Source organism: Polistes dominula, unplaced genomic scaffold (assembly GCF_049000335.1).
Source record: "Polistes dominula isolate Pdom_NZ unplaced genomic scaffold, Pdom_raw_medaka contig_28, whole genome shotgun sequence".
NCBI lineage: Eukaryota > Metazoa > Arthropoda > Insecta > Hymenoptera > Vespidae > Polistes > Polistes dominula.
This window is the reverse complement of record NW_028300879.1, coordinates 5,649,279-5,675,200: the sequence shown is the minus strand read 5'-3', so window position 1 is coordinate 5,675,200 and position 25,922 is coordinate 5,649,279. Positions and strand designations below refer to the sequence as shown.

At 31.0% G+C, this 25,922-nt stretch overlaps 2 protein-coding genes across 4 annotated transcripts in view; one reads left to right on the top strand and one right to left on the bottom strand.

The window, feature by feature from the left end:
- The window catches only part of mub (poly(rC)-binding protein mub), a 156,579-nt gene that overhangs the window by 43,654 nt on the left and 87,003 nt on the right, over positions 1 to 25,922 (top strand). The gene's annotated exons all lie outside the window — the stretch shown is intronic.
- Positions 6,582 to 9,967, bottom strand: LOC149033659 (uncharacterized). Its single transcript, XM_089172190.1, has one exon. The coding sequence runs from the start codon at positions 9,547 to 9,549 to the stop codon at positions 7,264 to 7,266; it is 2,286 nt and encodes a 761-aa protein (XP_089028316.1). The 5' UTR covers positions 9,550 to 9,967; the 3' UTR covers positions 6,582 to 7,263.

Genomic DNA, 25,922 nt, shown 5'->3' with positions numbered 1-25,922 from the left:
AAAACAAAAATAATAATAATAATAATAATAATAATAATAATAATAATAATAAAAGAAAGAAAACTTCCCCCCATGAAAAAAAAAGAAAAGAGAAATGAATGAAAGTAAAGAGAAATGGGTGGAGTAGATGTAGAAGGGTGGAAAGGGCAAAACGGGCGGGAGGGTGACTTGGTGAGACTTAAAGGTAACGCGTTCAGCAGTTTCCACCCTCTCCATCAACGAACTACTTCAGTGGTTACCTGCTGGAAATGGGGTGGGGGTGGTGGACGAAGGTTAGAAGCTTCTCGGTTCGCGCTTATGTGTGTTTGGGGGCGGGTGAGCTTCAGATAGGGGGAGTGAACGGTGTGCTAAAGTGCCTTCTAAGTCTCCGAGACTCGACGTATAGTCGAGCGAAAGGTAAAACACTTTGCTACTACCCCGCCCACCTTCGATCCTCTCTCTCTCTCTCTCTCTCTCTTTCTTATACGCGCACGCGTACATCATTCCATGTCTTTATTACTCTTTAACCTTCTTGGTTTCTCTTCATCAAGCCCCAGTACATTCTACGTATCTTCCAATATGTTCGTAAAATATTAAAGCTTTTAACTTTAGTTTAAGGAAAGAAATATGTGTTGTTGAATTTATTTCAGATATTTTTGTATTTTTTTTCAAGTAGAAGCTTTTTCAGAATGGGGGGGGGATGATATTATATTCATTCTATTTTTTGTATTTTTATTTTTATTTATTGTTACTCGTTCGAATAAAAATTGTATTATATCATCTGTGTATGAAAATAACATTTTTTGTTTTATTATTATTACATTATGTTTATTAAGAAATGTTTTTCTTTCATTTTTTGATTCTTTTTGTTTTTCTATTAGTAAGATAAAATTTATCCATCGTTTTATAATAGAATATTTATTGAATGTATTTTATGCATTTATGTGTGTGTGTGTGTGTGTGTGTGTGTGTGTGTGTGTGTGTGTTATGATTAACTGAACGTAATAATAAAAAAATTGTTATTCTTGAGAGAAATTGTTGAATAAGTTTGCTTCGTGATAACTCTCTATTTTCAAATGATTTTTCCCATTTCATCCTTACTGAGAGAGGATATTGAAGAAGAAATGGTCCGGATGTGGGAAGAACTAGAATATTCCGTGATGGGGAATCGTAATAGACAACTTATCTAACTTGAATATAACGTAACTTTCGATTTATTTATATAAAAAGAATTTTTCGACAAATATTAAATTCGACAAATTGGCAACATTATTTATTTGGAAAACGTTAGAAATATTTGCACGTGACTAATGTGCGAATATTATAATAAAATATTTTCTCTACTTTTTATATATATATATAGATCTTCTTTTTGTCTACTACGAAGCGACAACAAAATGGCAACCAGGAGAGAAAGAGAAAGAGTTTATAAAAAGGAAACAAAAAGGGTAGAAAAAAAAAGAAAGAAATAAAGGAAAAGTCGAGCTTTTGAACAATGCATTTTTCCCGACGACTCGGAGTCGCATCAAAATCGTTGTCGTTGGGCCGTCCTTGTTGTGGAGGTTTTGGGGAGGATTGTTGGAAAGAAAGGGTAAAGGGGCGGGAAAAAATGATGTTACATTTTCCTTTTCGCGATTCTCTCGAAAAGACGGGAAAGACAGGAACTGGGAGGTGGGGGTGGGGTTTGGGGAGGGGACGTTCGTTCGCTAAATTTCTCCGAGATCAAACGCGTTGAGAAATTTTCTGTTTTTTTTTTTTTTTTTTTTTTTATTCATCCGACTACTTTTTATTCTCTTTTATTTATTTCTCTCTTTCTCTTTATTTTTTATCTCTGGTTCTATGTTTTTTTTTCTTTCTCTTTTACTCTCCTTTCTTTTGGATTCTTTTGTAAAAGAGAAAATGCATATCGAACATTTCCTGTCCCACGGGATTTTCCCGACGTACCTTTTTTTTTCGCGAGAAAAGTGTCTTTTGCTACATTGTCCTCCTTCGGACTGTCCATTCTCATCTCTTTTCCTATTCACCAATAAGTATATACACTTATATATATACAGGATGTTTCAAAGAATTTGTTTCGTCTTTTATAATAAATTAAATGTAACGCTATGATTAAATGAAATTATATATAAAACACAAGCAAATAGACACGTACAAATGCATGAGTGTGTTAGAGTATTAAAATAATTGTTAATTAATCGATGGAAATGTGTATTGATGTTTAAAAGTACGAAATATATGTCAGGAGTACCTTCTTCTTCGAAATTCACCTTCAGATTGGCACTTAATGATGCGCATGCGTGCAATGGTAATAATATTCCTAATAAAAAGTATTTACCATTATAACGTTCTAATTTTAGTTTTTTTTTTTGCATTCTAATGTGATTTTTTCATCACACATGTGTATTGTTGCCTAAAAGTTCGGAATATATGATCGGAGTACCGTCTTCTTTGAGATTCACCTTCAGACTGGCACGTTGTCGTCTGTTAAAATTCTACACTCTACTTACATTACATTACAAGAAGATTTTACCCTCAAAATCATCACTGATTCTGATTCTCATATTGACATATGATTTACATTCGTAAAGTCATATAAACAATACACATTCCTATTGATTAATTAATAAGTATTTTAATATTCTAATACACTCTTCTTACATTACATGTAAATTTAAGCCTCGAAATCATCACTGCGCATGTGTGATAAAATAATTACATTAGAATGAAAAAAAAACTTAAATTAGAACGTTATAATGTTAAATACTCTTTATTAGGACAATTATTACCGTTGCACACATGCGCAATGTTTGGAAAGTCATATAAACAATATTTAATGTAAACATTTTCATACATGACCACCTGTCAGTCTGAAGATGAATTCCGAGGAAGACGGTGCACAGATCATATACTTGGTGTTTTTAACTAACAATACACATTCCTATCGATTAATTAATAAGTATTTTAATACTTAAACACACTCATGTATTTGTACGTGTGTGTCTATTTGCTTATGATTTATACATAATTTCATTTAATCATACAAGTAGATGATGATTATCAAAAGTTATGTGTTACATTTACTTTATTATAAAAGACAAAACAAATACTTTGAAACACCTTGTATATATGAGTATATATATATATATATATATATATGTTTATATAAAGTTTGAAAAAGTAGATAAAAGACAGACAAAAATGTTCATTTCCTCTAACATAGCCCATTGAGCAAGGTTTTCTCGCCTTTGGGGAAAAATCTGACAAAATGTTTCCTTTCTACTATAGGAAAAGCCCATGTCTTATTCGAAAAGGGACCAACAGAATTGAGTTTATCGCATTTATCGACAAAGAATAAGGAAGAGAGAGAGAGAGAGAGAGAGAGAGAAAATCATCTCCTATTTTGCGAATAGCGAATACATCAACGATGGACCAATAGAAATTGTTGGAATAGTCCAAGACATTCAATTGCTTTTCGTTTCTTTTTTTAACACGCAAATTCTTTCATATAAATCAAACTCTAATTTTATATACATATATATATTTTTTTTAACATACATTTTTTTATTGCACATTTAATGTCCTTTCATATTTTGTATTTGCTATTTAATTGCAACTAAAGTTACTTTGATATATTGAATTAATAATTAAGTTCTTGTTTCGCTTTATATTTTTAATTTTTTAAAAGTATATTTTTCTTCATACAAATTAACAAACGATAATATATTAGTTTCCATTGTTTAAATTAAAAAAAAAAAAAAACCGTAAAAACCGTTATAATTTAGCTGTCAATCTCATATATATATGAAATAATCAAATTTATTCATGAAAAAAATACGATAAGATACTTTTATAGTAATCAATTTGAAATACTTTCGATTTAATCGAGTTTAAATCTTTTTTTTTTCTCAAGTTAAAATTAGACAAAGGAAGGATCTTTTTGTCCTTGACCCGAGTACTTACCAATAGCACAGATTGACAATTAGAAGGGGTCTTCTTCGTCGTAATGTCTACATTTTCTCTCTCTCTCTCTCTCTCTCTCTCTCTCCCTCTCTATCTCTCTCTTTCTATCTCACACACACACTGTAGAAAGCTAGTAAATGAAAGAGAGAGAGAGAGAGAGAGAGAGGTACCCTATCGCCTAAGTACACTCTGTCATACCACTTCGATTCAATAATATCTTCACCGACGAGCCAGCACCATCAACGTTGGTTCTGCCATTACCTCTGCTTCTACTTCCGTTTCCTGCGTTAGCAACAGTCTCTTAATGGCCCTGTAATATTGACACTGCTTTCGTACGAGCCCTTTTGATAACCAACTTTATATTCCCCTCCCCCTCCCCCCCTCCCTCCCACTCCCCCCTCCTTCGTCAATTTTTTGAAATATCAAATAGAATAAGTAGACCAATTTTCGTATTCTCTCATTGTGTCTTTTGAAATTATACATCATTTGTTCGTTTAATATGTATTTTACGTTGTAATTTTACGTAATTTATATATATATTTTTTAGTTTAACAATGATTATTTAATATCATATCATTGTATTAGTATAGTGTTAAATATTTACAAAAAAGGATGATACGTGAAATTTGATTTGCCATAGAGATTTTCGTCGGATAATGGATCAAGATGATTTTGAGGATAAAGAGATTGTGTCGGTTGAATGAAAATCTCACTGTGTAGATCCGAGAGTACGTGAATTTACATTAAGTATCGTTACACGTGGTGAATGGGAAACGATAAAAGCTAGGATTAGGAAATATACATATGGAACTATGCGGAGGAGGATACAAACAGATATATATACATACTTGTATAATGTATTTTACCAACAAACACATTTTCGATCTCTATCTTTCTATATATATCTATACATCTTTCATTTAAGTTTCTTCACATAAACAGGAAGATTAATATAACATAATGATATTTATGTCACTCTATTAAACTAGATATGCTTTTAGTATATGGTATGTTCTAAAAATATATTTAAATATCATATTACACATTCTAAATGTCATCCCATTTGTAAAATTGATACAAGGACAAATATGTTTGATAAATACATTTTATATGTATTTATTAATATTAATATTTAAAATATAGTATTAGTATTAATTATAATTAATAAAAAAATATATAAGAGTAATAAAGTATAATTATAGTATTAATTATAGTTTATAACTATAGACTATTATTTATAACTATAATTTATATTTATATTTAGTATTATTTATAACTCATAAGTAATAAAAGTAATAATAAAATATAATTATTTAATATAATATTAATTATAATTAATATTATCTATTATATTATACTAATATATTATTATATTATTATATATTAATATATTATATATTATATATTATATATTATATATTATATATTATATATTATATTTTTATTAATTATATTAATTATAATAATTATAATTATATTATTATTATTATGTTAATATATTATTATATATTTATATATTATTATATTAAAATAATTATAATTATATTAATATTAATATTATCTATTAATACCAAAACAAAAATACGAATATCAATATCTTATTAAAATCTTTTATTATAAATAATTTTGTCCCAATTTAAGAAAAGTAAAAAATAAAAGTTAGGAAGATGTTTGTTTTAAAGCGTGTATATTTTTTTTTTTTGCTATTATTTCTCTTACTAGTTGTTATTTTTATATTTATTTGTAATGAATAATAAAAGTGGTTCGTCTTCCTATAGAGAATATTCCGAGAAAAGTACTCGAAAATGAGAATTGTAATGAATGTTGTCGTTATGTTTTTAGAATTCTTGGCTCATAACACTTTGAGGGGTGAGTTACCCTGCCGTGCCTTTTAATTGCCGTAAATTGGCGTCGGTGTAATTTAACGAGTTTTCTAGGAATTCTTCTCTCTCTCTCTCTCTCTCTGTCTACCCACTTCCACCCTCTCTCTTTTTCCAGCTTTGTCTTTTTTTGTTGCTTCGTTTATGTTTCTCTTTCTATATTTCTCTCAGCTTTCGCTTTTGAAGGAGGGAGCGGGAGGGAGGGGGCAGAAAGCAGGGATTTTCTCTTCGGACGACCTAACGTGGGTGGGTTTTGTAGAAGGATTACCTGAAATTACGAGAAAATTGCATCACTTCATGCAGAGTGCGATCGTCTTCTCCTTAGCAATTTCTAAGAGTCTTAATAATATTTATTTTGTAAAAAGAAAAGAAAAAGAAAAATAAGTAGGAAGAGGAGGTAAAAAAAGTATTAGAATAAAAGAAATATTAAAAAATATTAGTATTATATCTTTTATAATAAATTATAATATTAAGTACACATATATGTATAAATTTAATAAAATATAAATTAAATAATAATTTAATTAAATATAAAAAATATTATTATCTTAATATAAAAATAAATAAAAAAATATAAAATATATAGAATATAAATATGAAAAATATAATTAAATAATATATTTAATTAAATATAAAAAATATTATTATCTTTTATGATAAATTACAATATTAAATATATATATATATATATGTAGGGAAATCAATTGTTCTGTATCCGGCTAAGGATATCTAATTCCCCCGTGTTGCCGACACTACTTGAGATATAAAAGATACTCTTTATTCTCACAAATTATTGCTTATTACAGTTACAATTACCCTTACAATAACAATTACAATAACGCTTCGCAACTTTTCGCACTCACTCAGACCTCACAGAATCCCTACTCACTCGCTACTCTCTACTCACTATTCTTCCTCGTTCTCGTCACTCAGTTCTCTCCACGCTACTCTCTCGGAAAAACAACCCCCGACGCGTGACCGTCCTCTCCTTATGAGGTTTCTCCCCCACCCCGCATGTTCCCAACGCACTCGGACCCTTGGACCCACACCGACTAACACACACAACATGTCGAACCTTTGGACCCACACCGACCTACACACACAACCTCTCGGACCTTTGGACTCACACAGATTTACACACACAACCTCTTCGATTTTCAACACACCCCACACTCGCCCCCCCTGAAAAAGGATATCTGGCCTCAGATATTCGTTCTTCCTTGTTGACACAACAATTCACGCTACACATCCATACTCACATACTTTTCTCGCTTCGCGTTCTTCGACTCTCACCCACATAATACATATCTAATTCATTCAATCGCTCGCATCTTACAATAAAACCGTACGAAGTCTTACACAACTACACAATGCTACTATTATTAATAATAAATCGAATTAATCATGCAAAAACTTATATTACTACGCAAACAAAAATTGTCAATCAAATATTAACTCGAGAAAAACGAAAATTACTACTAAGACTACCAACAGTTTTATTCTTCAGTGCTTTCACCCACTTTGTACTACGTAAAGGCCATTTCGCAATGTTTCGCCTATTTTTATCTCTCACTACTACTTCAGGGAACAAAGTGATAGCACTAGTATACCCTCCACCCTTGTCCTTAGCACCACCTTTCTTATCACCGCTTCCGGGAGCTTTTCTGTTTTCATCCCAATACTTGTCAATATCATTATTACTAGCACTTTTCTTACTAGCAGAAGAATCCTCCTTACGCTTACTGGATGTTTTCTTAGTTGGACTTCTCCTTGCGGGCTTCTTCTCCTCTTCCCTTTCTTCTTCCTCTGCATCTTCTTTCTCTTCATCCTCTCCGTCATCCGATCCTTCACTGGCGGCCTTGTTCCTCTCCCTTTCGCCGTCTTGATTTTTTTGTAAACACTGTATGACTAAATCATCTACTTCCTCTTTCCTTGCTGTGAGATCGACATCTAATTTTTTCCCTATCCGTTGTCGTACTTTCTCCGTTAACATTGTAATGAAGTCTGCATCTTTTAAAATCGCGGTGACTTCCCTACGAACCTCGTCCTTCGAGATATCAGTCATGGCGGTTTTCCCCGTCGTGCGTACTGCCACCGATGAAACTACGCTCTCCTCAACTTTAGAGGCTTCTAAATAAGATTGACCTACGCGGCCCTCTGAGTCGCAAACATTTACGTTATATACGTTTGGTAGATCACCATCCGTTGGTTGCGTTTTACTCGAACGCCCGACCTCAATGTCTCCAGAGTCTACCACCAATCTCACACCTTTTAGGAAATTTTCCCCTAAGACAAGATCATGTCGCACACACGAATCAGATACTAAATGTATTTTAGTGTCATACGTTTCCCCGTCAACCTCGATAGTTGCCGTAAAATGACCTAGCGTTTTAAACAATTCTGAACCCACGCCCCTGAAACTGACGCGTTCGTTTATTATTCGCGGAGCTCCAATATCAGCGTAGGCGCTTTCCCTTATTAACGTCATCTGGCTGCCCGTATCTATCAGCGCAGGAATTTCCGCATTGTTTATCGTAACAACCTTTTTCACATATTGTTTATCTGCCGAGGAATCCTCACCGACCCGAACTATCGTCACCGATGGTGCCCTTTTGGGACACCCAGCAGAAATGTGTCCGAAACCCTGGCAGTTGTAACATCTCATGCCCTTCTCCCTCGACGGACAGAACGCCGCTCGATGTCCTCTCTCTCCGCAATTGTGACAGCCGTCGAAGACTCGTTGTTGTCCATCCGGTCTTTGCTGCCCCACCATTCCCATAGGTCTGCGCCATGTTGACTCTCCTTCGGCTTCTTCCGGTCCCCTCCATGCCCGTTTAGCCTCGGGCCCCGTCGGCAGCTGTATCTTCTCAAATGCAGTGAACAGTTCGGATCTGTCCCGGAATACCCTGATCCTCGCCGTGTTCTGCAACGACGTGTCAGGGATTCCGTCGATCAGATATTCGATCAGTTCTTCCTCACTTACGGACGCACAGTTCCCCAGGATCACCTTATCATGGTAATATTCACTGAAGCGTTCACCATGCTTCCACCGTCGTCGCATAAACTCCCTTTTCCTATCGACGCAAGAAGGGAGATGTCGAAACATCTTCCTTATTTCGTATAGCAGTTCATCGTTCGTCATGTCTGCATGCTCCGCTCTCGAGTGAAACCACTCTGCAGCTTTCCCTTTTAACCGTAGCCTAAACAGTACTGTCGCTTCTCCGTCAGATAAACGGTGTATCCTTTTTAAGGCAAGGAACTGCCGTTCCCAGTGATCGTAGGGAGTCTCGCCGTTGTAATAGCTCAGCATCTCCGCGACCGTCGTCAACCCTATCTGCGGGCGACTTAATTCCTCGCGCCTCTTTGCGATTGCATCGCGTCCAACCGAAACCCTTCTCTCGACCGGAACAGTCGGTAATTGCCGAGAGAGCTCCTCCATCTTCTGCTGCAACTGCTTTATCTCCTGACGAAGCAAACCTTCTCGATCCTCGGCGCTCGTAGCTGCGCCGCAGAGGGCAGCACCGTAGTTATTATCTTTCCTCGAAAAGATTGCACGTGCTTCATCCTGAAGCTCCTCTCCCGAATTTCTTGAAACTCGCCCACTGCTTAACTCAATGTCCATTAGCCTTGAGATCAACTCCGCCTTCGAGCCTACCGTGGGTTGGTTCAATTCCCGAAGCCGCTCTTTAAGCTGCACCACCGTTAATTCACCGTATGAATTGGTATCCATTTTCAGGCTCAAGATTTCACTTTAAAATCACAGCTATCTCTATATCTTCTGTATCTCCGTAGCACCGGACTTTTGGTGTAAATCCCGGCTGAGCCCCCAATTTGTAGGGAAATCAATTGTTCTGTATCCGGCTAAGGATATCTAATTCCCCCGTGTTGCCGACACTACTTGAGATATAAAAGATACTCTTTATTCTCACAAATTATTGCTTATTACAGTTACAATTACCCTTACAATAACAATTACAATAACGCTTCGCAACTTTTCGCACTCACTCAGACCTCACAGAATCCCTACTCACTCGCTACTCTCTACTCACTATTCTTCCTCGTTCTCGTCACTCAGTTCTCTCCACGCTACTCTCTCGGAAAAACAACCCCCGACGCGTGACCGTCCTCTCCTTATGAGGTTTCTCCCCCACCCCCGCATGTTCCCAACGCACTCGGACCCTTGGACCCACACCGACTAACACACACAACATGTCGAACCTTTGGACCCACACCGACCTACACACACAACCTCTCGGACCTTTGGACTCACACAGATTTACACACACAACCTCTTCGATTTTCAACACACCCCACTATATATATATATATATATATATATATATATATATATACATTTAATAAAATATAAATCAAATAATAATTTAATTATAAATATAAAAAATATTATTATTTTAATATAAAAATAAATAAAAAATTATAAAATATATAATATAAATATATAAAAAATATAATTAAATAATACATTTAATTAAATATAAAAAATATTATTATCTTTCATAATGTATGGAAAATGTTGTCACGAGATTATACGCAACTTATCAAGTATATTTATGTTGTAAATTTTTTATACGCGTACGGAATATGATTTATTATTTAATTTATTATATAATTTTTCTAAATTTTTCTAAATTTTTCTAAATTAAATGTACAATGATATTATTCATAAAGAATAGAAAGTTTTTTTAAAGATTTTCCTATAATTAATGAACTTTCAAAGCTTATTCGTTACATCATTGAAATTTCAATAGGTATGAAATTCTATCGAAACTGTTTCTATCTCTTTCTCTGTCTGTCTGTCTCTCTCTCTCTCTCTCTCTCTCTCTCTCTTTCTCTTTAAACTTGCAACCATCCAATTCGCTTTTGTTTCCAATTCGTTGGATTAGGTAGAGCAGGGATAGTTCTCTTTGGTTTCCGAAATCACTGATTCGATTTCGTGTTGAATAAACGGGTCGAACGATAATGACATTGGACTTATTGTTAAGGTACACTTTGGAATAGAAATTTTCTAACGTAAAATCGAATTATCATTGTTGATCTTTTTCACCGTAGTTTTCAAGTGTTTTATCTGACAGAAAAAAAAATAGAAAAAAAAAAATATATATATATAGTACTTCAAACTATTCGCGATTATTCGTCGTGATATTCGGTTCTTGCAGGTAGTTGCATTTCGTGCTTTATCTATCTCTCTCTATCTCACGATATTAAAGATCTTACTAAAGAATATGAAAAGAAGAAGAAGAAGAAAAAAGAAAAAGAAATTGAAGGAAGGAAGGAAGGAAGGATAATAAGAAAGTGGTATTAAAAATCGTTTATCGTTAAATTCATCATTTTTAACGATAGAAAAAAATAAAAAAAAAATGAAGAATCTCATGAATTTTGATATTTTTTTTTTTTTTTCCCCAAGTAACGTTTATTTTATAGTGAAGTGTTCTTTTTTTTATTTTCAAATTAACATTTTCATAAGTTGTAAAAGATATCGTACAATTTCGTAAGAAAGAAAGGAAAAAATAATTTCGGTCATAATTATACTTATTTATTTTTATAACGATATTTTTTATCTTTTTTTTTCTCGATAAATTCAATCGAATCATGCAGCAGCAATGAGAAAAAAAAATAAATTCCGAGATTTATCTTTAATTTTTCAAGAAAAACTTTATATTTGTGTTTCACTTCGAGTAAATTAAGATTTCTACAAAAAAAAAATAAAAATAAAAATAAAAATAACAATGAAAAGAAAAGAGAGAGAGAGAGACATATTGTATAAAATTGATTTCTGTTCTTATTCAAAAAAAAAAAAAAAAAAAATCAAAATCCTACGTAATTATTTGAAATAAATCAAATAAATTGAATATCGTATCGTTAGAAATCTGATATTTTTCATCATTAGAATATATCTGTGTGGTATAAATAATATTTGAAATTTAAATAAGATCGGTGAAATATGAAAAAAAAAAAAATAAGTAAATATAAACAAATAGATAGAATATGAATTTATCAATGTTACGTAGTCTCAGTATTGTATATTATTCACCTTGAATGATACATTTAATAGTCATTTGAAGAAGGTGGAACAAACCAGACACGTATTATTTCATTTTCATTGATCTTCTTACATTAACTTAAGTAGATATTATTTATTTTCGATATTACTTTTTCATATTGTCATATTTTAACGATTACAAAATGAATTTGCAATATTTCTTTTTACATTAAATTAAATTAAAAAAAAATATATATATATATAATACTACGCGTGTACCATGCGTTTCAAATCGACAGAATGATCAAGCAACCCCCATAATTTCTCTCTTTCTATCTTAGTTAGTTACCCGTTTTAACTTAAGATCTTTAATTGCACATTGGGAAGAGGGGCGAGGGGGCTTGATGCGTTCTCGCGTTCGTTCTACGTAGCTGGAAGGACGCATTTAATGAGAAAAGTTTTAGAAGTCGAAACACACTTTGAAAGACTGTTGGAGAAGCCTGTCTCGATAATATCCGCCTTTCGACGCGATTTATACCACGGAAGCTTACGTAATCGTTGGATTTCGTTGGGTTGGTAATTTCTGCCAATTACGAAGAGACGATCGTCATTCAAAACGAAATTTGCAACAGTTGCATTTTAGATAGTTCCTAATAACCGTACTTGATCTGCGTTGTTGTCTCTTACGTGAACTATCTCTGTGTATAATAAATAGATCTAATTTGTTAATAATATTTTTTTTTAATCAATAATTTCTTTATAATTAAATTTGTTAACATTATTATTTAAAAAAGGGAAAGAAAACAAAATATTACTGGCAAATTTGTCATATTGATTAGAATATATAAGTTTTTAAAATTTGTCAAAATTATTTTATCAACCATTTATATAAATTATTTTTTTTTTTTTAGAAAAAAACATACATATATATTATTATTACAATATTTCTAATAAAGATTATACTTTGAATAACAAATTAAAAAATAAAATATCCTTCAAAAGGTAATGGGTGTTCATGCAGTTTAACAGTAACCCTGACACATATCAATCAAACAATGGAATCCATCGGTGTTCTAACGCCCCTTCATATCCCATGGTTGATCGCACGCGTACAACACACATACATACACTTACACTTACACTTAAGGTACTCTCCACGTGTTTCTACACCTAGCCCTGATGCTTATTGGTTGGTTGTGGACACGCGTGGGTCTCTTGCTTGCGAACATGCCGGTCCTACGGTTCTCCACAGCTTGGAATTCCTACTCTAATCAGCCTCGATGACCAAATAACTCACTCTCTCTCTCTCTCCTCTCTCTCACACACACATACACACACATAGACAAACTCTGTCTATTCCTCATCGAAAGCACTCCCGTATTGACCCTCTCTCTATCCTCTGAAGACGTGCTTGGTCTCAGAGCTGACACGTTTACGGGACCCTCAGCTATTCTACAACTAAATTGTTTACTTGGATTAAACCTTTGTCTGTCTGTCTGTCTGTCTGTCTGTATGTCTGTCTGTCTGTCTGACTGTTTCTCTTTCTTCTTACTCTTTTTAAGCTTTGAAATTAAAGGATTATTCAGAAAAGTAGAGAAAGGGTTAACAGGAATGTTTAAATGTTTAAATGTTTCGAGTTTATGCTTACCACAAACTAGACCTGTAATATGTAGTATCGTTTGATGTGTTTTAGAATAGTTCTATGAAACTATTTTATTTTATTTTATTTTTTCAACATAATATAACATTCATATATGTGTCCATAATTATGAAAGTGGTCTTTTAGTCATATATCTCTTGTTTCGAGATATTTAAAGATGTATATTTAATTACTATATGAATTATAGAAAATATTGAAATAATAAACATTATCTAACGATTCATTTACTTAGTTTTAGATAATTTACTTAGTATAGTAATATAATAGTAATATATATATAACTCACATAGATAATAATAATATTAATATATTAATAAATATATAAATATAATTTATATATTATAATATGTATTACTATATAATTATATTTTTATATATTATTATAAATATAATTTATAATAATAATTAATAAATATATAAATATTTATTATAATTTATATATTAATTTATTAAGTATAGTAGTAATATAGTAGTATATATGATATATATAGTATAATATAATAGTATATATATAGTAGTAATAAGTTTTATAATTTACTTAGTTTAAAATAATGTGGTGCGTAATAACTGACTAACTCACTTTTTTTTTCATTTTGACTTAGACCACTTTCATAATTATGAGCACATATGTATATATACACAAACACACATATAGAGACGTTAAGTTATAATTTTATTTTAATGATATGATTAGTGTTAGATCAGAAATTATTAGATGTTATCATAATTGTTTTAGTTTACAGTTATGAGAAAATCAGATTGAAACTAGGTGTATTTGTTAAAGAGAAAGAAAGATAGATAGATAGAGAGAGAGAGAGAGAGTGAGAGAGAGTGAGAGAGAGAGAGAAAGAGAAAGAGGGAAGATAATAGCCTAGGGTATATTCTCCAATGTGTTTATATATCCAAGTTTATAATGTTATATTCCATAGTAATATAATGTAGCTCGATTATTCCTGAGAAATGTTTACACACGGGGGATACGGAAGCAAGTGTAAACCGTTCGGTAAAACAAGGTGTTTGCATTTTGATTAAATCATTACAAAATTTATAATCACATCATATTTCTCTTTCTCTATTTCTCATTCTGTATCTATGCACATTGCTTCACAAGAAGTTTCTTGATTAGCTTAAGTTTATATAGAAATACAATTGCTACTATCTACATCACGTATATATACATATATATATAACCTGTACGGAATTTGAGTTAATTAGGATGAATGGTCGAGCTAGTAACAGACAGGTAAACCCTTTACTGCAACACCCTTCAAGAAAATCGATCGATCGATATATCGATTCTATTACCTTGATTGTACGATACACATACACACAGATAGATACACGCACCTGTATGTATAATCATTTCTTCAAACATTCATTCTAACACCTTTTACGTGATGATACTATTTTTATAGGGATTTATAGTATTTTTGCTTTTTCAATTTAATTCCATTTTTATTTATTTTTTTGTTTTGTTTATTATAGAGTTTAATATTTGTGTATTATTATTATTATTATTATTTGTATATTGTTATAAAAAAAAAGAAAAATAATATAAAATAATTGATTAATTAAATTTTAATTAAAAAAAACATTACGAATATAGAATATTAATTTTTTGATTAGACAAAATTCTTACACACAATAAATAAAAATAAATAATAATTGAATATTGAAACGTTTCAACTAAATTTCTGAATATTTGAATATTCTCGGATCCCAAACTAGGGATGAAATTTCGAGTGATAGGGAGTAATTCGAATGTATCGATATACGTCTAATTTAAGCACCCAATACCAATCCATCTAAGTACGTCACTGTCTACGGATTATTGCATACCGATATTAGCACCGATAGGTCCTAACGTCTTCATCCTAATCAAGTTTAATGCCGGAATATGTTTGATTCTCTCTGATCTGAACAGAATGTCAAACGTCCGATAATATAATTTCGAAAATCAACTATAATATACAATATTATTATCATTATCATCCTAATCATATTGTAGGTACACATTAAAATATTTAATTAGTGAATAGTGAAAAAAAAAATAGCCACACACACACACACCACTTTCACCCCACCCACCTCACCGTTCACTAAATTTGGAAAGTTTATCGTTTTAAAGAAAAGGTGAGTGGGGGTGGGGGTGGGGGTTGGGAGGAGGGTAGGGAGAGGAATCCTAAGAAGTTTTAGGTAAAATCGGGTTTGTACGAACTCGAAAGATTTTCGAATTGTCCTCGAGGGGGTCAGGAAGACGCGTGACAAGGAAGTAAGAGAAGATGGAAGTTCATTCTACTATGGTAGCATGAAACGAGGAGTCAAGAAACTCTTCTCGTCGAGAAAGTTTCATAAGCACTTAAAAGAGAGAAGGAATGGCACGTTGTTGCTAGAACGAACGTTTCACTCTTTTATTTCTCTCACTCTTACTCGCTAATTTTATCTTCTATTTATCTCTTCACGTCTTTTCCTAATTTCTTCGTAGAAGAAATGACAGTAATTTTCGTGTAAATTAAAACAAAACTAACCGTGACGCGAGCAACTCTCTACTTGAATAGAGTTAAGCAAAATAAAAAAAATAAAAAAGTAAAAAAGTAGAAGAGAATAAAGTGAAACAGATGAATACAAGTTAATTCGTTTTATTAGAAGAAAAAATAAAAAAAATAACAAAAAAAGAAAGGATCGATTCGTCTCGACGCCGATTATAGTTAGAAGGAAAGAACAATCGTGATAGTAGAAAAGTTTTCGTATCGGATGAGAAAAGTAAACGACGCTTTTCCGATAGTACAGATTCCCCCTCATTCCCCCCCCCCCCTCCCTCTCGTACTCTCACTCCTCTTCCAATTCTTTCTTATTCTTTTTCTATTTTTTTTTTTTTATTACTCTTATCTATCTTCATTCACTACTCTCCTCTTTCTCTATCTTTCTTCTTCTTCTTTACCAATCTCTAACATCGCGTACTTTTTATCATTTTAAAACAAATTATATTAACTTACTACGATATTATCGAAAAGTAGATGTAAACTTTGTAACATAACTCAGAAGGAGGGGGGGAAAAAAGAAAACAAAAAAGAAAGGAAGAGATAGTTTTATAAAAAAAAATGATTTGTTACTATATTAATTGACGTGTTATAAATTATTTATCAATTTATTATTATTATTATTAATCTTATTAACACTCTTGTTTTATCTTTTTATTTCTTATTCTTTAATTGATAATATCAAATAATATAAAAATAATAAAATCACAAACACTCTCTCTCTCTCTCTCTCTCTCTCTCAAACCCCATTCGCATATTAGTCGACAAATATGAAACACTTTAAATATAATAATAACAATGTTAATAATATATTTCAGTAAAAACTTTTGCTCTCGGGGTATTTAAACAAGTTGTTTCAAAGTGTTAACGTGAATGTTAAAATCACGAGAATTGAAATCAAATTTGATTCCATTGGAAAACGATCGTCAAGGGGGGTGATGGTAAAAGAACAACAAGTATGGGGAAAAACGATAAGCAAAGTATTAGATGAAAAACAAGTTGAGAACAATTTTCGAAAGCGTTCAAAATCGTTGCACCGTAAAAAATATGGAAAAGAGAAAGAAAGTGGAATGAGAGGGAGGGATAAGAGAGAGAGAGAGAGAGAATTGGTAATTTTGTTTACACGGCAAAACTTCGAATTTGTTTTCTACGAGACGAAACAGCCACGAGGGGGAAAAGATAAAACACGGGGGAAGAGGACTATGAAAAAGAGGGAGGAGAGGGGTGTTGGGGTGAAATGGTAGAAGGAAAAGGATGCCAGATGTTAAGTTTCTCTCTTTATCTTACTCTTTTACCTTTTACCTTTTTCTTTCTCACGAACGTAAATTGCAAATTGAAAGTTTGCCGGGACAAAAGTTTCACACCAGTTTCGAAGATTCAATTCGACCATACCCCACAAGAGGGGAAGAGGACGGGGAGTAGAACTTTCTTATATACGTCGTCTGTCTTCGAATATTTAACAAGAATGTCGTGATAACTATATAGACGCGATGTACAACTTTACATATCACAAAAAACTGTATATAGTTATTTTTTTTATAATATATTATAATAATAATTAATTATATATAATTATATTCTATATAATATAATAAATATATATTAATAATATAATAAATTATATATAATATTATATATATTATTATATAATATTTATTAATAAAATTATTATATTATTAATAATTATATATAATTATAATATTATATATAAAATTAAATATATATAATTTATATAAAATATTTTTCATATCAGAAACTGTAGTTTCTTTTTTTAAAACCATAAATTTTATTATAATATAATATTATATATATATATAATAATAATTAATTTGTCAAACAATTAAATAGTAAAAAAAACCTTGAACAATTATCAATAATACATATAATACGTAAAAATCAGCTTATATAAAATATCAACAACAATAACAATAACAATAACAACAACCTCTATCATTGAAGAACCACAATTTACCATAGAAAATCTTTTTCTCATACAGAATAAAAATGTTGAATCTTTCTCAACCTCTGTAGAAATGAAACGAGAAGAGACGTCTCCCTTAATCTCCCCACTTCCTCTACACCCTTCGGTCCTTTCCTTCCTCTCCCTTTGCTGCACGTTACATACGGTTGGTGAAATTCGAAGAGGGCGGTGGTGAAGGGGGGATAAGCTTCGCATGAATCGTCAATGTATGTTCCTCCTCTCTTCCGAACTCTCCTACGTTGGATATCGTTCGCAGTAAAAAAAAGAATAAAAAGATAAAAGCGAGCTACAGATACGAAGGGGGGATAAATTGGGGGTGGGGACGGGGGGCGGTAAAGGGGGAAAAGGAACAGGAGAAACCAGCAGATTTGATAACGACGGCCATCGAAATTGAATATGGATCTCTCCAGCCAATGAGAATGAGAGAAAGGGAAAGAAAAGTTTCATGATTTGTAAGCTCCGTTTTATCCTATATTCGTTTCTCTCTCTCTTTCATATGTATACACATGCACATACACATTCGTATGTGTATATATATATATGTGTATGTACCTCATACCTGTACATACTTTGTTTTATTTTTGTTTGTTGTTCTTCTTCTTTAATTACTATTCGTTTTTAGAACAGTTTGTTCAGATTGCTTGGTATATTCGAACGACCTGGACCTGTTTGACGAATTATCCTTCGATCTAGCCTAACCTCACCCCCTATTTTTACCTTGCACAACCCTTATTATTTATTCCAAATAATTTACGATTCTTTTTTGCGACACGATAGATGAAAAATGAATTATTTATCTTTCTATGTCAGGAGACGTAGACATAGTCTGTTGATCAAAATATTTCAAATTGTCATATTTAAAAAAAAAAAAAAAAAAAAAATTATTATCATATTAATTCGATAAAAATTCCAATTAAACCGAAACACACATACATACATACAATTAATTTCTATAGGAATTATTCGTAATTATCATCGATCTTGATATATTTCATTTTTTTCATTAATTTTAAATTCAATTTTATCAATCAACAAATAATATTAACAGTGTCTCTAATTAAAATACAAATATAAAGATGATATAGTATCTAAAAGATAGATAGATAGATAGATAGATAAATGATAATATGAAACAGTGTAAGATATTGTCGAAAAAAAAGTTAATGGCATTTCGTCATCATCATTCGTTTGCAAATGAAGGTATGGTCTTTGCCAAGTCACACAGGTACCTGCTCATCATATTGATTGTGCCAAATATCACGCGCGTGCGTAAGCCTTGCACATACACACGTATACATATTTATATATACATGAATGATAAACGTGCATCTTCTTCTGTCCTATGCATCATATGGCATAAGTGCATAATATAATATAGTGTTACGAATAATTAAACTTCTAGTTATAATTGTATCTACAAAATTTAATCTCATGAAGAACCTTTTCCAAGCTTTTGTAATATGTAATTTGTAATTCTTGATAATTATTAAAAATGACATAATTATTTTTTTTTTTAAATTTAAAAAACAAAAACATAAAAATTGAAGAACAAATGGAAAGTGTCTACTCGAATTGTTTAAAATGTTACAACGATGATTTATAAAACATTTTTACGCGTTACTAATTTGATGAAAAATAAAAAAAAATAAAATTCAAGTGATTAAATAATTCGACGGAATGAAGTAAAAAATAAATAATTATCTTATCTTGATTTTTTAAATAAAAGTATTATAATTAAAAAAAAAAAAAGAACCATGTGGATTTAATTCTAAAAACGAAATTTAAAAAAAAATAACTACAAAAGAGAGATTCCGATTAAAAAAACAAAAAAAAAAGCAAGAAAAAAAAATAACCATCCATAGCATAGAAGTAAAATGGGCAAGCGGGTTTATTCGGGGAACTAGGTGTGTAATTTATATTTAAATCGAGTAATTAGCATAGACGCAGGAAATGTCAGAGTTTTAGATAGGCGAACGAGAGCTCGCATAATTTTGGTGGCGCACTTTGCGACCAAAGGTTGTTCTCTGAATGGTAGTTGTCACCTCTCCTAGGTGATCTACAACAACAACAACAACAACAACAACAACCATTTTCACTCTCACACTCGACTAGTTGAAAATTGTCCTACAACACTAATAACACGTACAATACACACACACACACACACATATAAACATTTATATACATACTTATAATAATATAAGCTGAGAAGTGAGAGGAAACACATCTATTTGTCGTAAACATGTCGTAAATTCATCCTCAACGTGTCAGTTCAGTAGCAACTATTACAAAACTCAAATCATTCTGTAGGACTAATTTTAGTTTCAGTCAGTCCAAAAAGGTTAATTGTTAATCTCTTAATACTATGTAAATAAATGTAACCTATACTATACTTGTAACTAGGTATCTCTACATATAATACAAATATATGTTTATGTATGTGTACAAGTGTTATTTTCAATACATTTATATATGATAGTAGGCATTAAACGTAAGCTCAAAAGCTCGTCGAAACTCCAATCGAATTATTCTACATAACCACAAACTAACCCTCTGTTGTATTATTATGTAATATCATTTAATCAAAAAGTTGTGTGTATCAGGAAGAATCCACTATTATTATTATTATTATCCGACATTAACCATTTTATTATCCCCTTAGGTATTACCCTTTTCCCCTTTACTTGGATTTTATTAAATACAACAAACAATATAATTATAATATAATAATAAAATAAATTCCGATTTCTAGTAATTCCTTGTAAAATTATTTTCAGATCTTTTATTACATATATAATAATAATAATAATAATAATAATAATAATAATAATAATAATAATAATAATAATAATAATAATAATAATATTTAAGATAATTTTTGTAGATAAAATTAACGACAAGTGGCAAATAGATGAAACGTCGTTGCATTTCGTATAAAATGAAATAGAGAGAAATAAGAGTGAACGGGATAATGGAAGGGGGTAAGTAGGGGATAGAAGGGGAATGTGGATTAGGAAGGTGTAAGAGAAGAGACAATGCTAAAGTGTGTGAAAGTTTCCTAGTTGAAATTCGAGTCGACGTAGTTGCATGAACGAAGCTTATCGTTTCGCCACTCTGTTAACGATTGTTAGGTGTTAGCAAAGCAGAATTCACCGATGACCTGAATACAAACACACATATACATATATATATATATATATATAAGATAGCACTATAACGGAAGTTAACAGCTTGGTGGTTACACGGAAATCTTACAAAACAACCACGAGAATCTTTTCCATCGGTTTAACTATGATATGTTGAATTAGGTTTATAGATATAATCTCTAAGCAACTAATTAACGTATTCTTTTCTTACGCGTATTATACACGTGTATGGTTTTTTTTTTTTTTTTTTAATTATAATTAAAAGTACTCTATATAATATCACGTTTCATATTTGAGTTTTGTAACAGGTAGGAAAGGTAGGTTTGTTTTCTCGTATTTTAATAATTATAGATAATAATCATACACATTTATTTATTTATTTAATATATTTTTTAGTTAAAATGATCGTTATTTAGTTTCTTTTTATGGTTGGAAATTTTTTTCTTTTTAATAAACTCATCTCTCTGTAGCAATTTTTAATTCGATATAAATTAAAAAATAAAATTAAAAAAAAAAAAGGGGACAAAATTTCTCTTCGAATTTTTAAACTAGTAATTCGTTCGAGCGTAACTTGAAGTTCGTATATATATGTATATTTATTTTTTTTTATTTTTATACTCAAATAAATCATAGATATGTGAAATTATTTTAAATGCATATATATATATTTTTTTAAATGCAACGAAATCGGAATTTTAAATCTCTCAAAAAAAAATTACTCATATCGTATACCCTTTTTCTTTTTTCTTTTTTTTTTTTTTAAACATTCGAACTTCATTAATTTTAACATTCGAAAAAAACAAATGTAGAAACAACATTTTTTTTTGTTAAAAGATCAAAGATATACTTTTCAAAAAAAAAAAAAAAACAAGACAACTATTTCATCAAAACCCAGTTGATAATTTTTTTTTTAGAAAATAAATTACAACTAAATGATGAAAAATATAAATATAAAAATAATAATAATTAATATCGATAAATTTAAATATAATTTTCAAATAACTAACACGAGATGTAAAAAAGTAACATCTTATACTAGATAAACCTTACTAACAAGACACTAACTAACCGGATATTCGAGTATCCGAAATAGCCAATGAAGCATACCTACTCCTCTTGTGTGTATATGTGTGTGTATGTGTATGTGCGTCTACCCAGTTTCCATAAATCTTATCTCTCGTAAAATACATTATCGAATATCCGAAACATGATGAAGTATCGAATATCTATGAAATATCGAACTCTCTTGATTCTAATACATATTCACGAGAAAGAGAATTTTAATGGAAAAAAAGAGGGGGAGAGGGGGGGGAGAAAAGAAGGAAAAGAATAGGGGTGGTCATGGAAGATAGAGAAGGTGGTGTATTAGAATAGGGAAAAAGAATATGATTAAAATTTCATTCACGTTGAATTTGAATAATCTCTGAAACCTTGCGAAATAATTATTCATTACTTATTTAACCTTTTCTAATTTGTTCTAATCTTAATATTTTTTTCTTTTAATCTTGTTATCATCACATTCTCTCTCTCTCTCTCTCTCTCTCTCTTTTTCTTTGATTCGTAAAATTACCTTAAAAAAAAAAAAAACAAATCGAATGTGAAAAAATTTCTTTGATCTTTTCCTAGACAAAAAATTCCAACCTATTTTTTAAATTCCTTTATTTTTTATTCTCTCATTTTCCATCTTAAAGAAAGAACGACAAGGTTGGTCGAATAAAAAAAAAAAAAAAAGAAAGTAAAGTTAGTAACACAGTAAAAGAGAGAAAGAGAGTGAGAAGGTTGAGTGAAGAAAGAAGATGAAATTTTAGTGAACGTGCCAAATATATTGAAAGAAAGATAAAGAAAAAGAAGGAGGGAGGGATAGGTTCCTTATGGGTGTACTTTTCTATTGGAGAAAATTCTTGCAAACGTGAATGGGATACGTTGGTTCAATGGCACCCACTAACCAACCAACCAACCAACAGCACAGTATATAGCACTCTCTCTCTCTCTCTCTCTCTCTCTCTCTCTCTCTCTCTCTCTCTTACTCGAATCTATTCACAATGGCATACTAACCAACGATAGGAGAAGCTGAAGCAGAAGCAGAAGCATTGAGGGCCGGGCACACCATCAGATTTATGAGAAACCCCCATATAGGTAGTAGTAGTAGTAGTAATAGTAGTAGTAGTAGTAGTAGTAGTAGCTGTATTTGTCATTATATTATTAAAACAGGCTTTTGGATAGCCCAGACGTGTTGACTTTGTCTGTAACCACGAAAGAGTAGTGAAAGAGATGAAAAAGAAAATGAGAGAAAGAGAGAAAAGTTTTATATATGTATAGGTATATAAAGATGGGGAGGGGGAAACAAGGTGGGGGAGGAATAGGGGAAAATTTTCGTCGTTCGATAAAATAATGATGAAACCTATGTGTTTGTGTTTGTGTATGTTTTATTTAATATAGTCATCTTCTCTGAATGTATATAATATATATATATTATGTATAACAGAGTTATGAGATAAAATACGAACTATGTCTACTACCTTTTGCTATGGACTATATATATATAATATGGGCCACGTGAAAGTTATCGCAAGTTATTCGGAACAAATCTAGCACCGTTGTATACATATATAATGTTATATGTATTATATGTATATGTATAAGAAAACACGTTTAGAAAGATAGAGAGATAAATAGGGAGAGAAAGAGAGAGAGAGAGAGAGAGAGAGAGAAGGGACCACCAGTCACTTTAACGTTCACATTTTCTAGTTATAATTCGCGAAAGTATCGAAGTTACGTATTTGCAACTTATTGTTAGATAGGCTTGTGATAAAATATTTCTAATTGTATGTGTGTCGTATAATAATGTTAGGAAAAAGAATTAAAAAAATTAAAAAAAAAAAAATGGTAATTAAGAGAAAATTGAATTAATAATAATTAATGAAATGAAATGAAAAGTAATGTGTGTTTTGAAAGTTAGAATTTGTTTTTCAAATGATTTCTACGATTGATAGAAACTAGAAAAAATAAATTAGGAATTAAACAAATAGGAATTAATAATAAATAATAGAGAGAAGTATTAGAATTTCGTTAGAATTTCGTTTTTTTCTTTTATTTTATTCCAAATGATTTCGATGATTAGTAGAAAATAGAAAACAATAAACAAACAAACGTGTTTATAGGTTTAATAGGAAAGAAACAAAAAAAAAAAAGAAAAGGAAAATGATAGGAATTAAGTAATCTTCGTCTGAGAAAACCGTCACTTCCACGTTGGTCATTTCTGTGTTAAAATGTATGTGTCTATGTCTGTGTGTGTGTGTGTGTGTAAGACAGATAGTGATAGTGATAGTGAAAATGCCTTTCCCTTTGGTAGAACGCGTTTATCCAACGTTTCAGTGCTCGTAAATCGACGTTTCGTTTCGAGAAGGGAAAAAGGAACAACACAAATCAAGAACGGAGGAGGAGTAAAACCAACTCCTTTCTCCCGCAATTCTAATTAAGTTTTAGAAACGAGACTTAGAAAGGCACAATATATATATATATATATATATACATACTATTCGTAGTAAAGAATAAGAACCATTTGCTTTGCGATTTTTCGGTTGGATTATTATCTTAGTACTGAAAAAAAAAAAAAAAAAATAAACTTTTTAGAGTCAACTTAAAGAAAAGATAAAAAAAAAAAAAAAGAGAATGAATGAGAGAGAGAAAAGGTATAGAAAATTGCAATTTACATGACTTTCAGTTATTATCTAATCAACCAATTTCGTATAACGTTAAATACATGACATGAAATTTTGTCATATGTGTTTTTCTTGCATGTATAGCAAGTCATTGAATTTTTAAACACAATTTTATTATTTAATTAACAATTAAGCAATTACAACAAAAATTAAAAAAAATAAAAAATAAATAAAAATACGAAGTAAAAAAGAAAAATGAAAGAAGTTAGACGTAGACGATCCGAAATGAAATGAAATAAAATAAAATAAAATAAAATACAAAAAAAAAATGTTAATTATACGAAATTTACTTCCGTCTTCAACTTCTTCGGGCCTTCACCCTCACTCTCCTCTGAAACGTCGGAGAAACGGTTGGAAGAAAAGCAGGAAAGATCGTTTGCTCGTTTAGGGGAGTAGATTCAACCCCATTAGAGATTTCTTCTCATCTCATAAATCTTGGGTAGAGAAACGTCGGACGAGTTCTTTGCATACAACGATCTTAACCGGGAAAGGAAAGAGTAAGAAAGAACAAAAAAGAAAAAAGATAAAGAAAAAGGGATAAAGAAAGTGAGAGAGAAAGAAGTATTTATTTTGTTTCTTTTTTTTTTTTTTTATCATCTCTTTCTCTGTAAGATGCAAAAGGTTGAGATCATTGAGAAACTTTTTTACTGCTGACTCCTGAAAACATTTCGATTATTATCTTCGAATCGAACATTTCGTATCAATAAAAATAATGAATCCCTCAAACCTTTTCTCTCTCTCTCTCTCTCTTTTTCTTTCTCATATATATATAGATAGATAGATTGATAGATAGATAAAATATTATATATAAATTGTATAGAAACTAAATTTTTATCATCTAACAATATTTTAACTTAATTTTTATTTATCAAGGTAAAAGCTTTTTTAAATTTTCATGGAATAGAAAATCGCAGGATCTTCGAAACATATTTACGACGAACTAAACCCTATATCTTTTTAAACCCTTCTATTTTACCCCTTCACCTCCTCCCTCTTCCAACCCTTTTAAATTGCATTGTCCGGAGTAGACACTAAAGAGGGAAGGTCAAGATT

What these genes read in the sequence shown, in the direction of transcription:
- LOC149033659 (XM_089172190.1), bottom strand. Translation starts at nt 9,549, where the DNA reads ATGGATACCAATTCATACGGTGAATTAACGGTGGTGCAGCTTAAAGAG.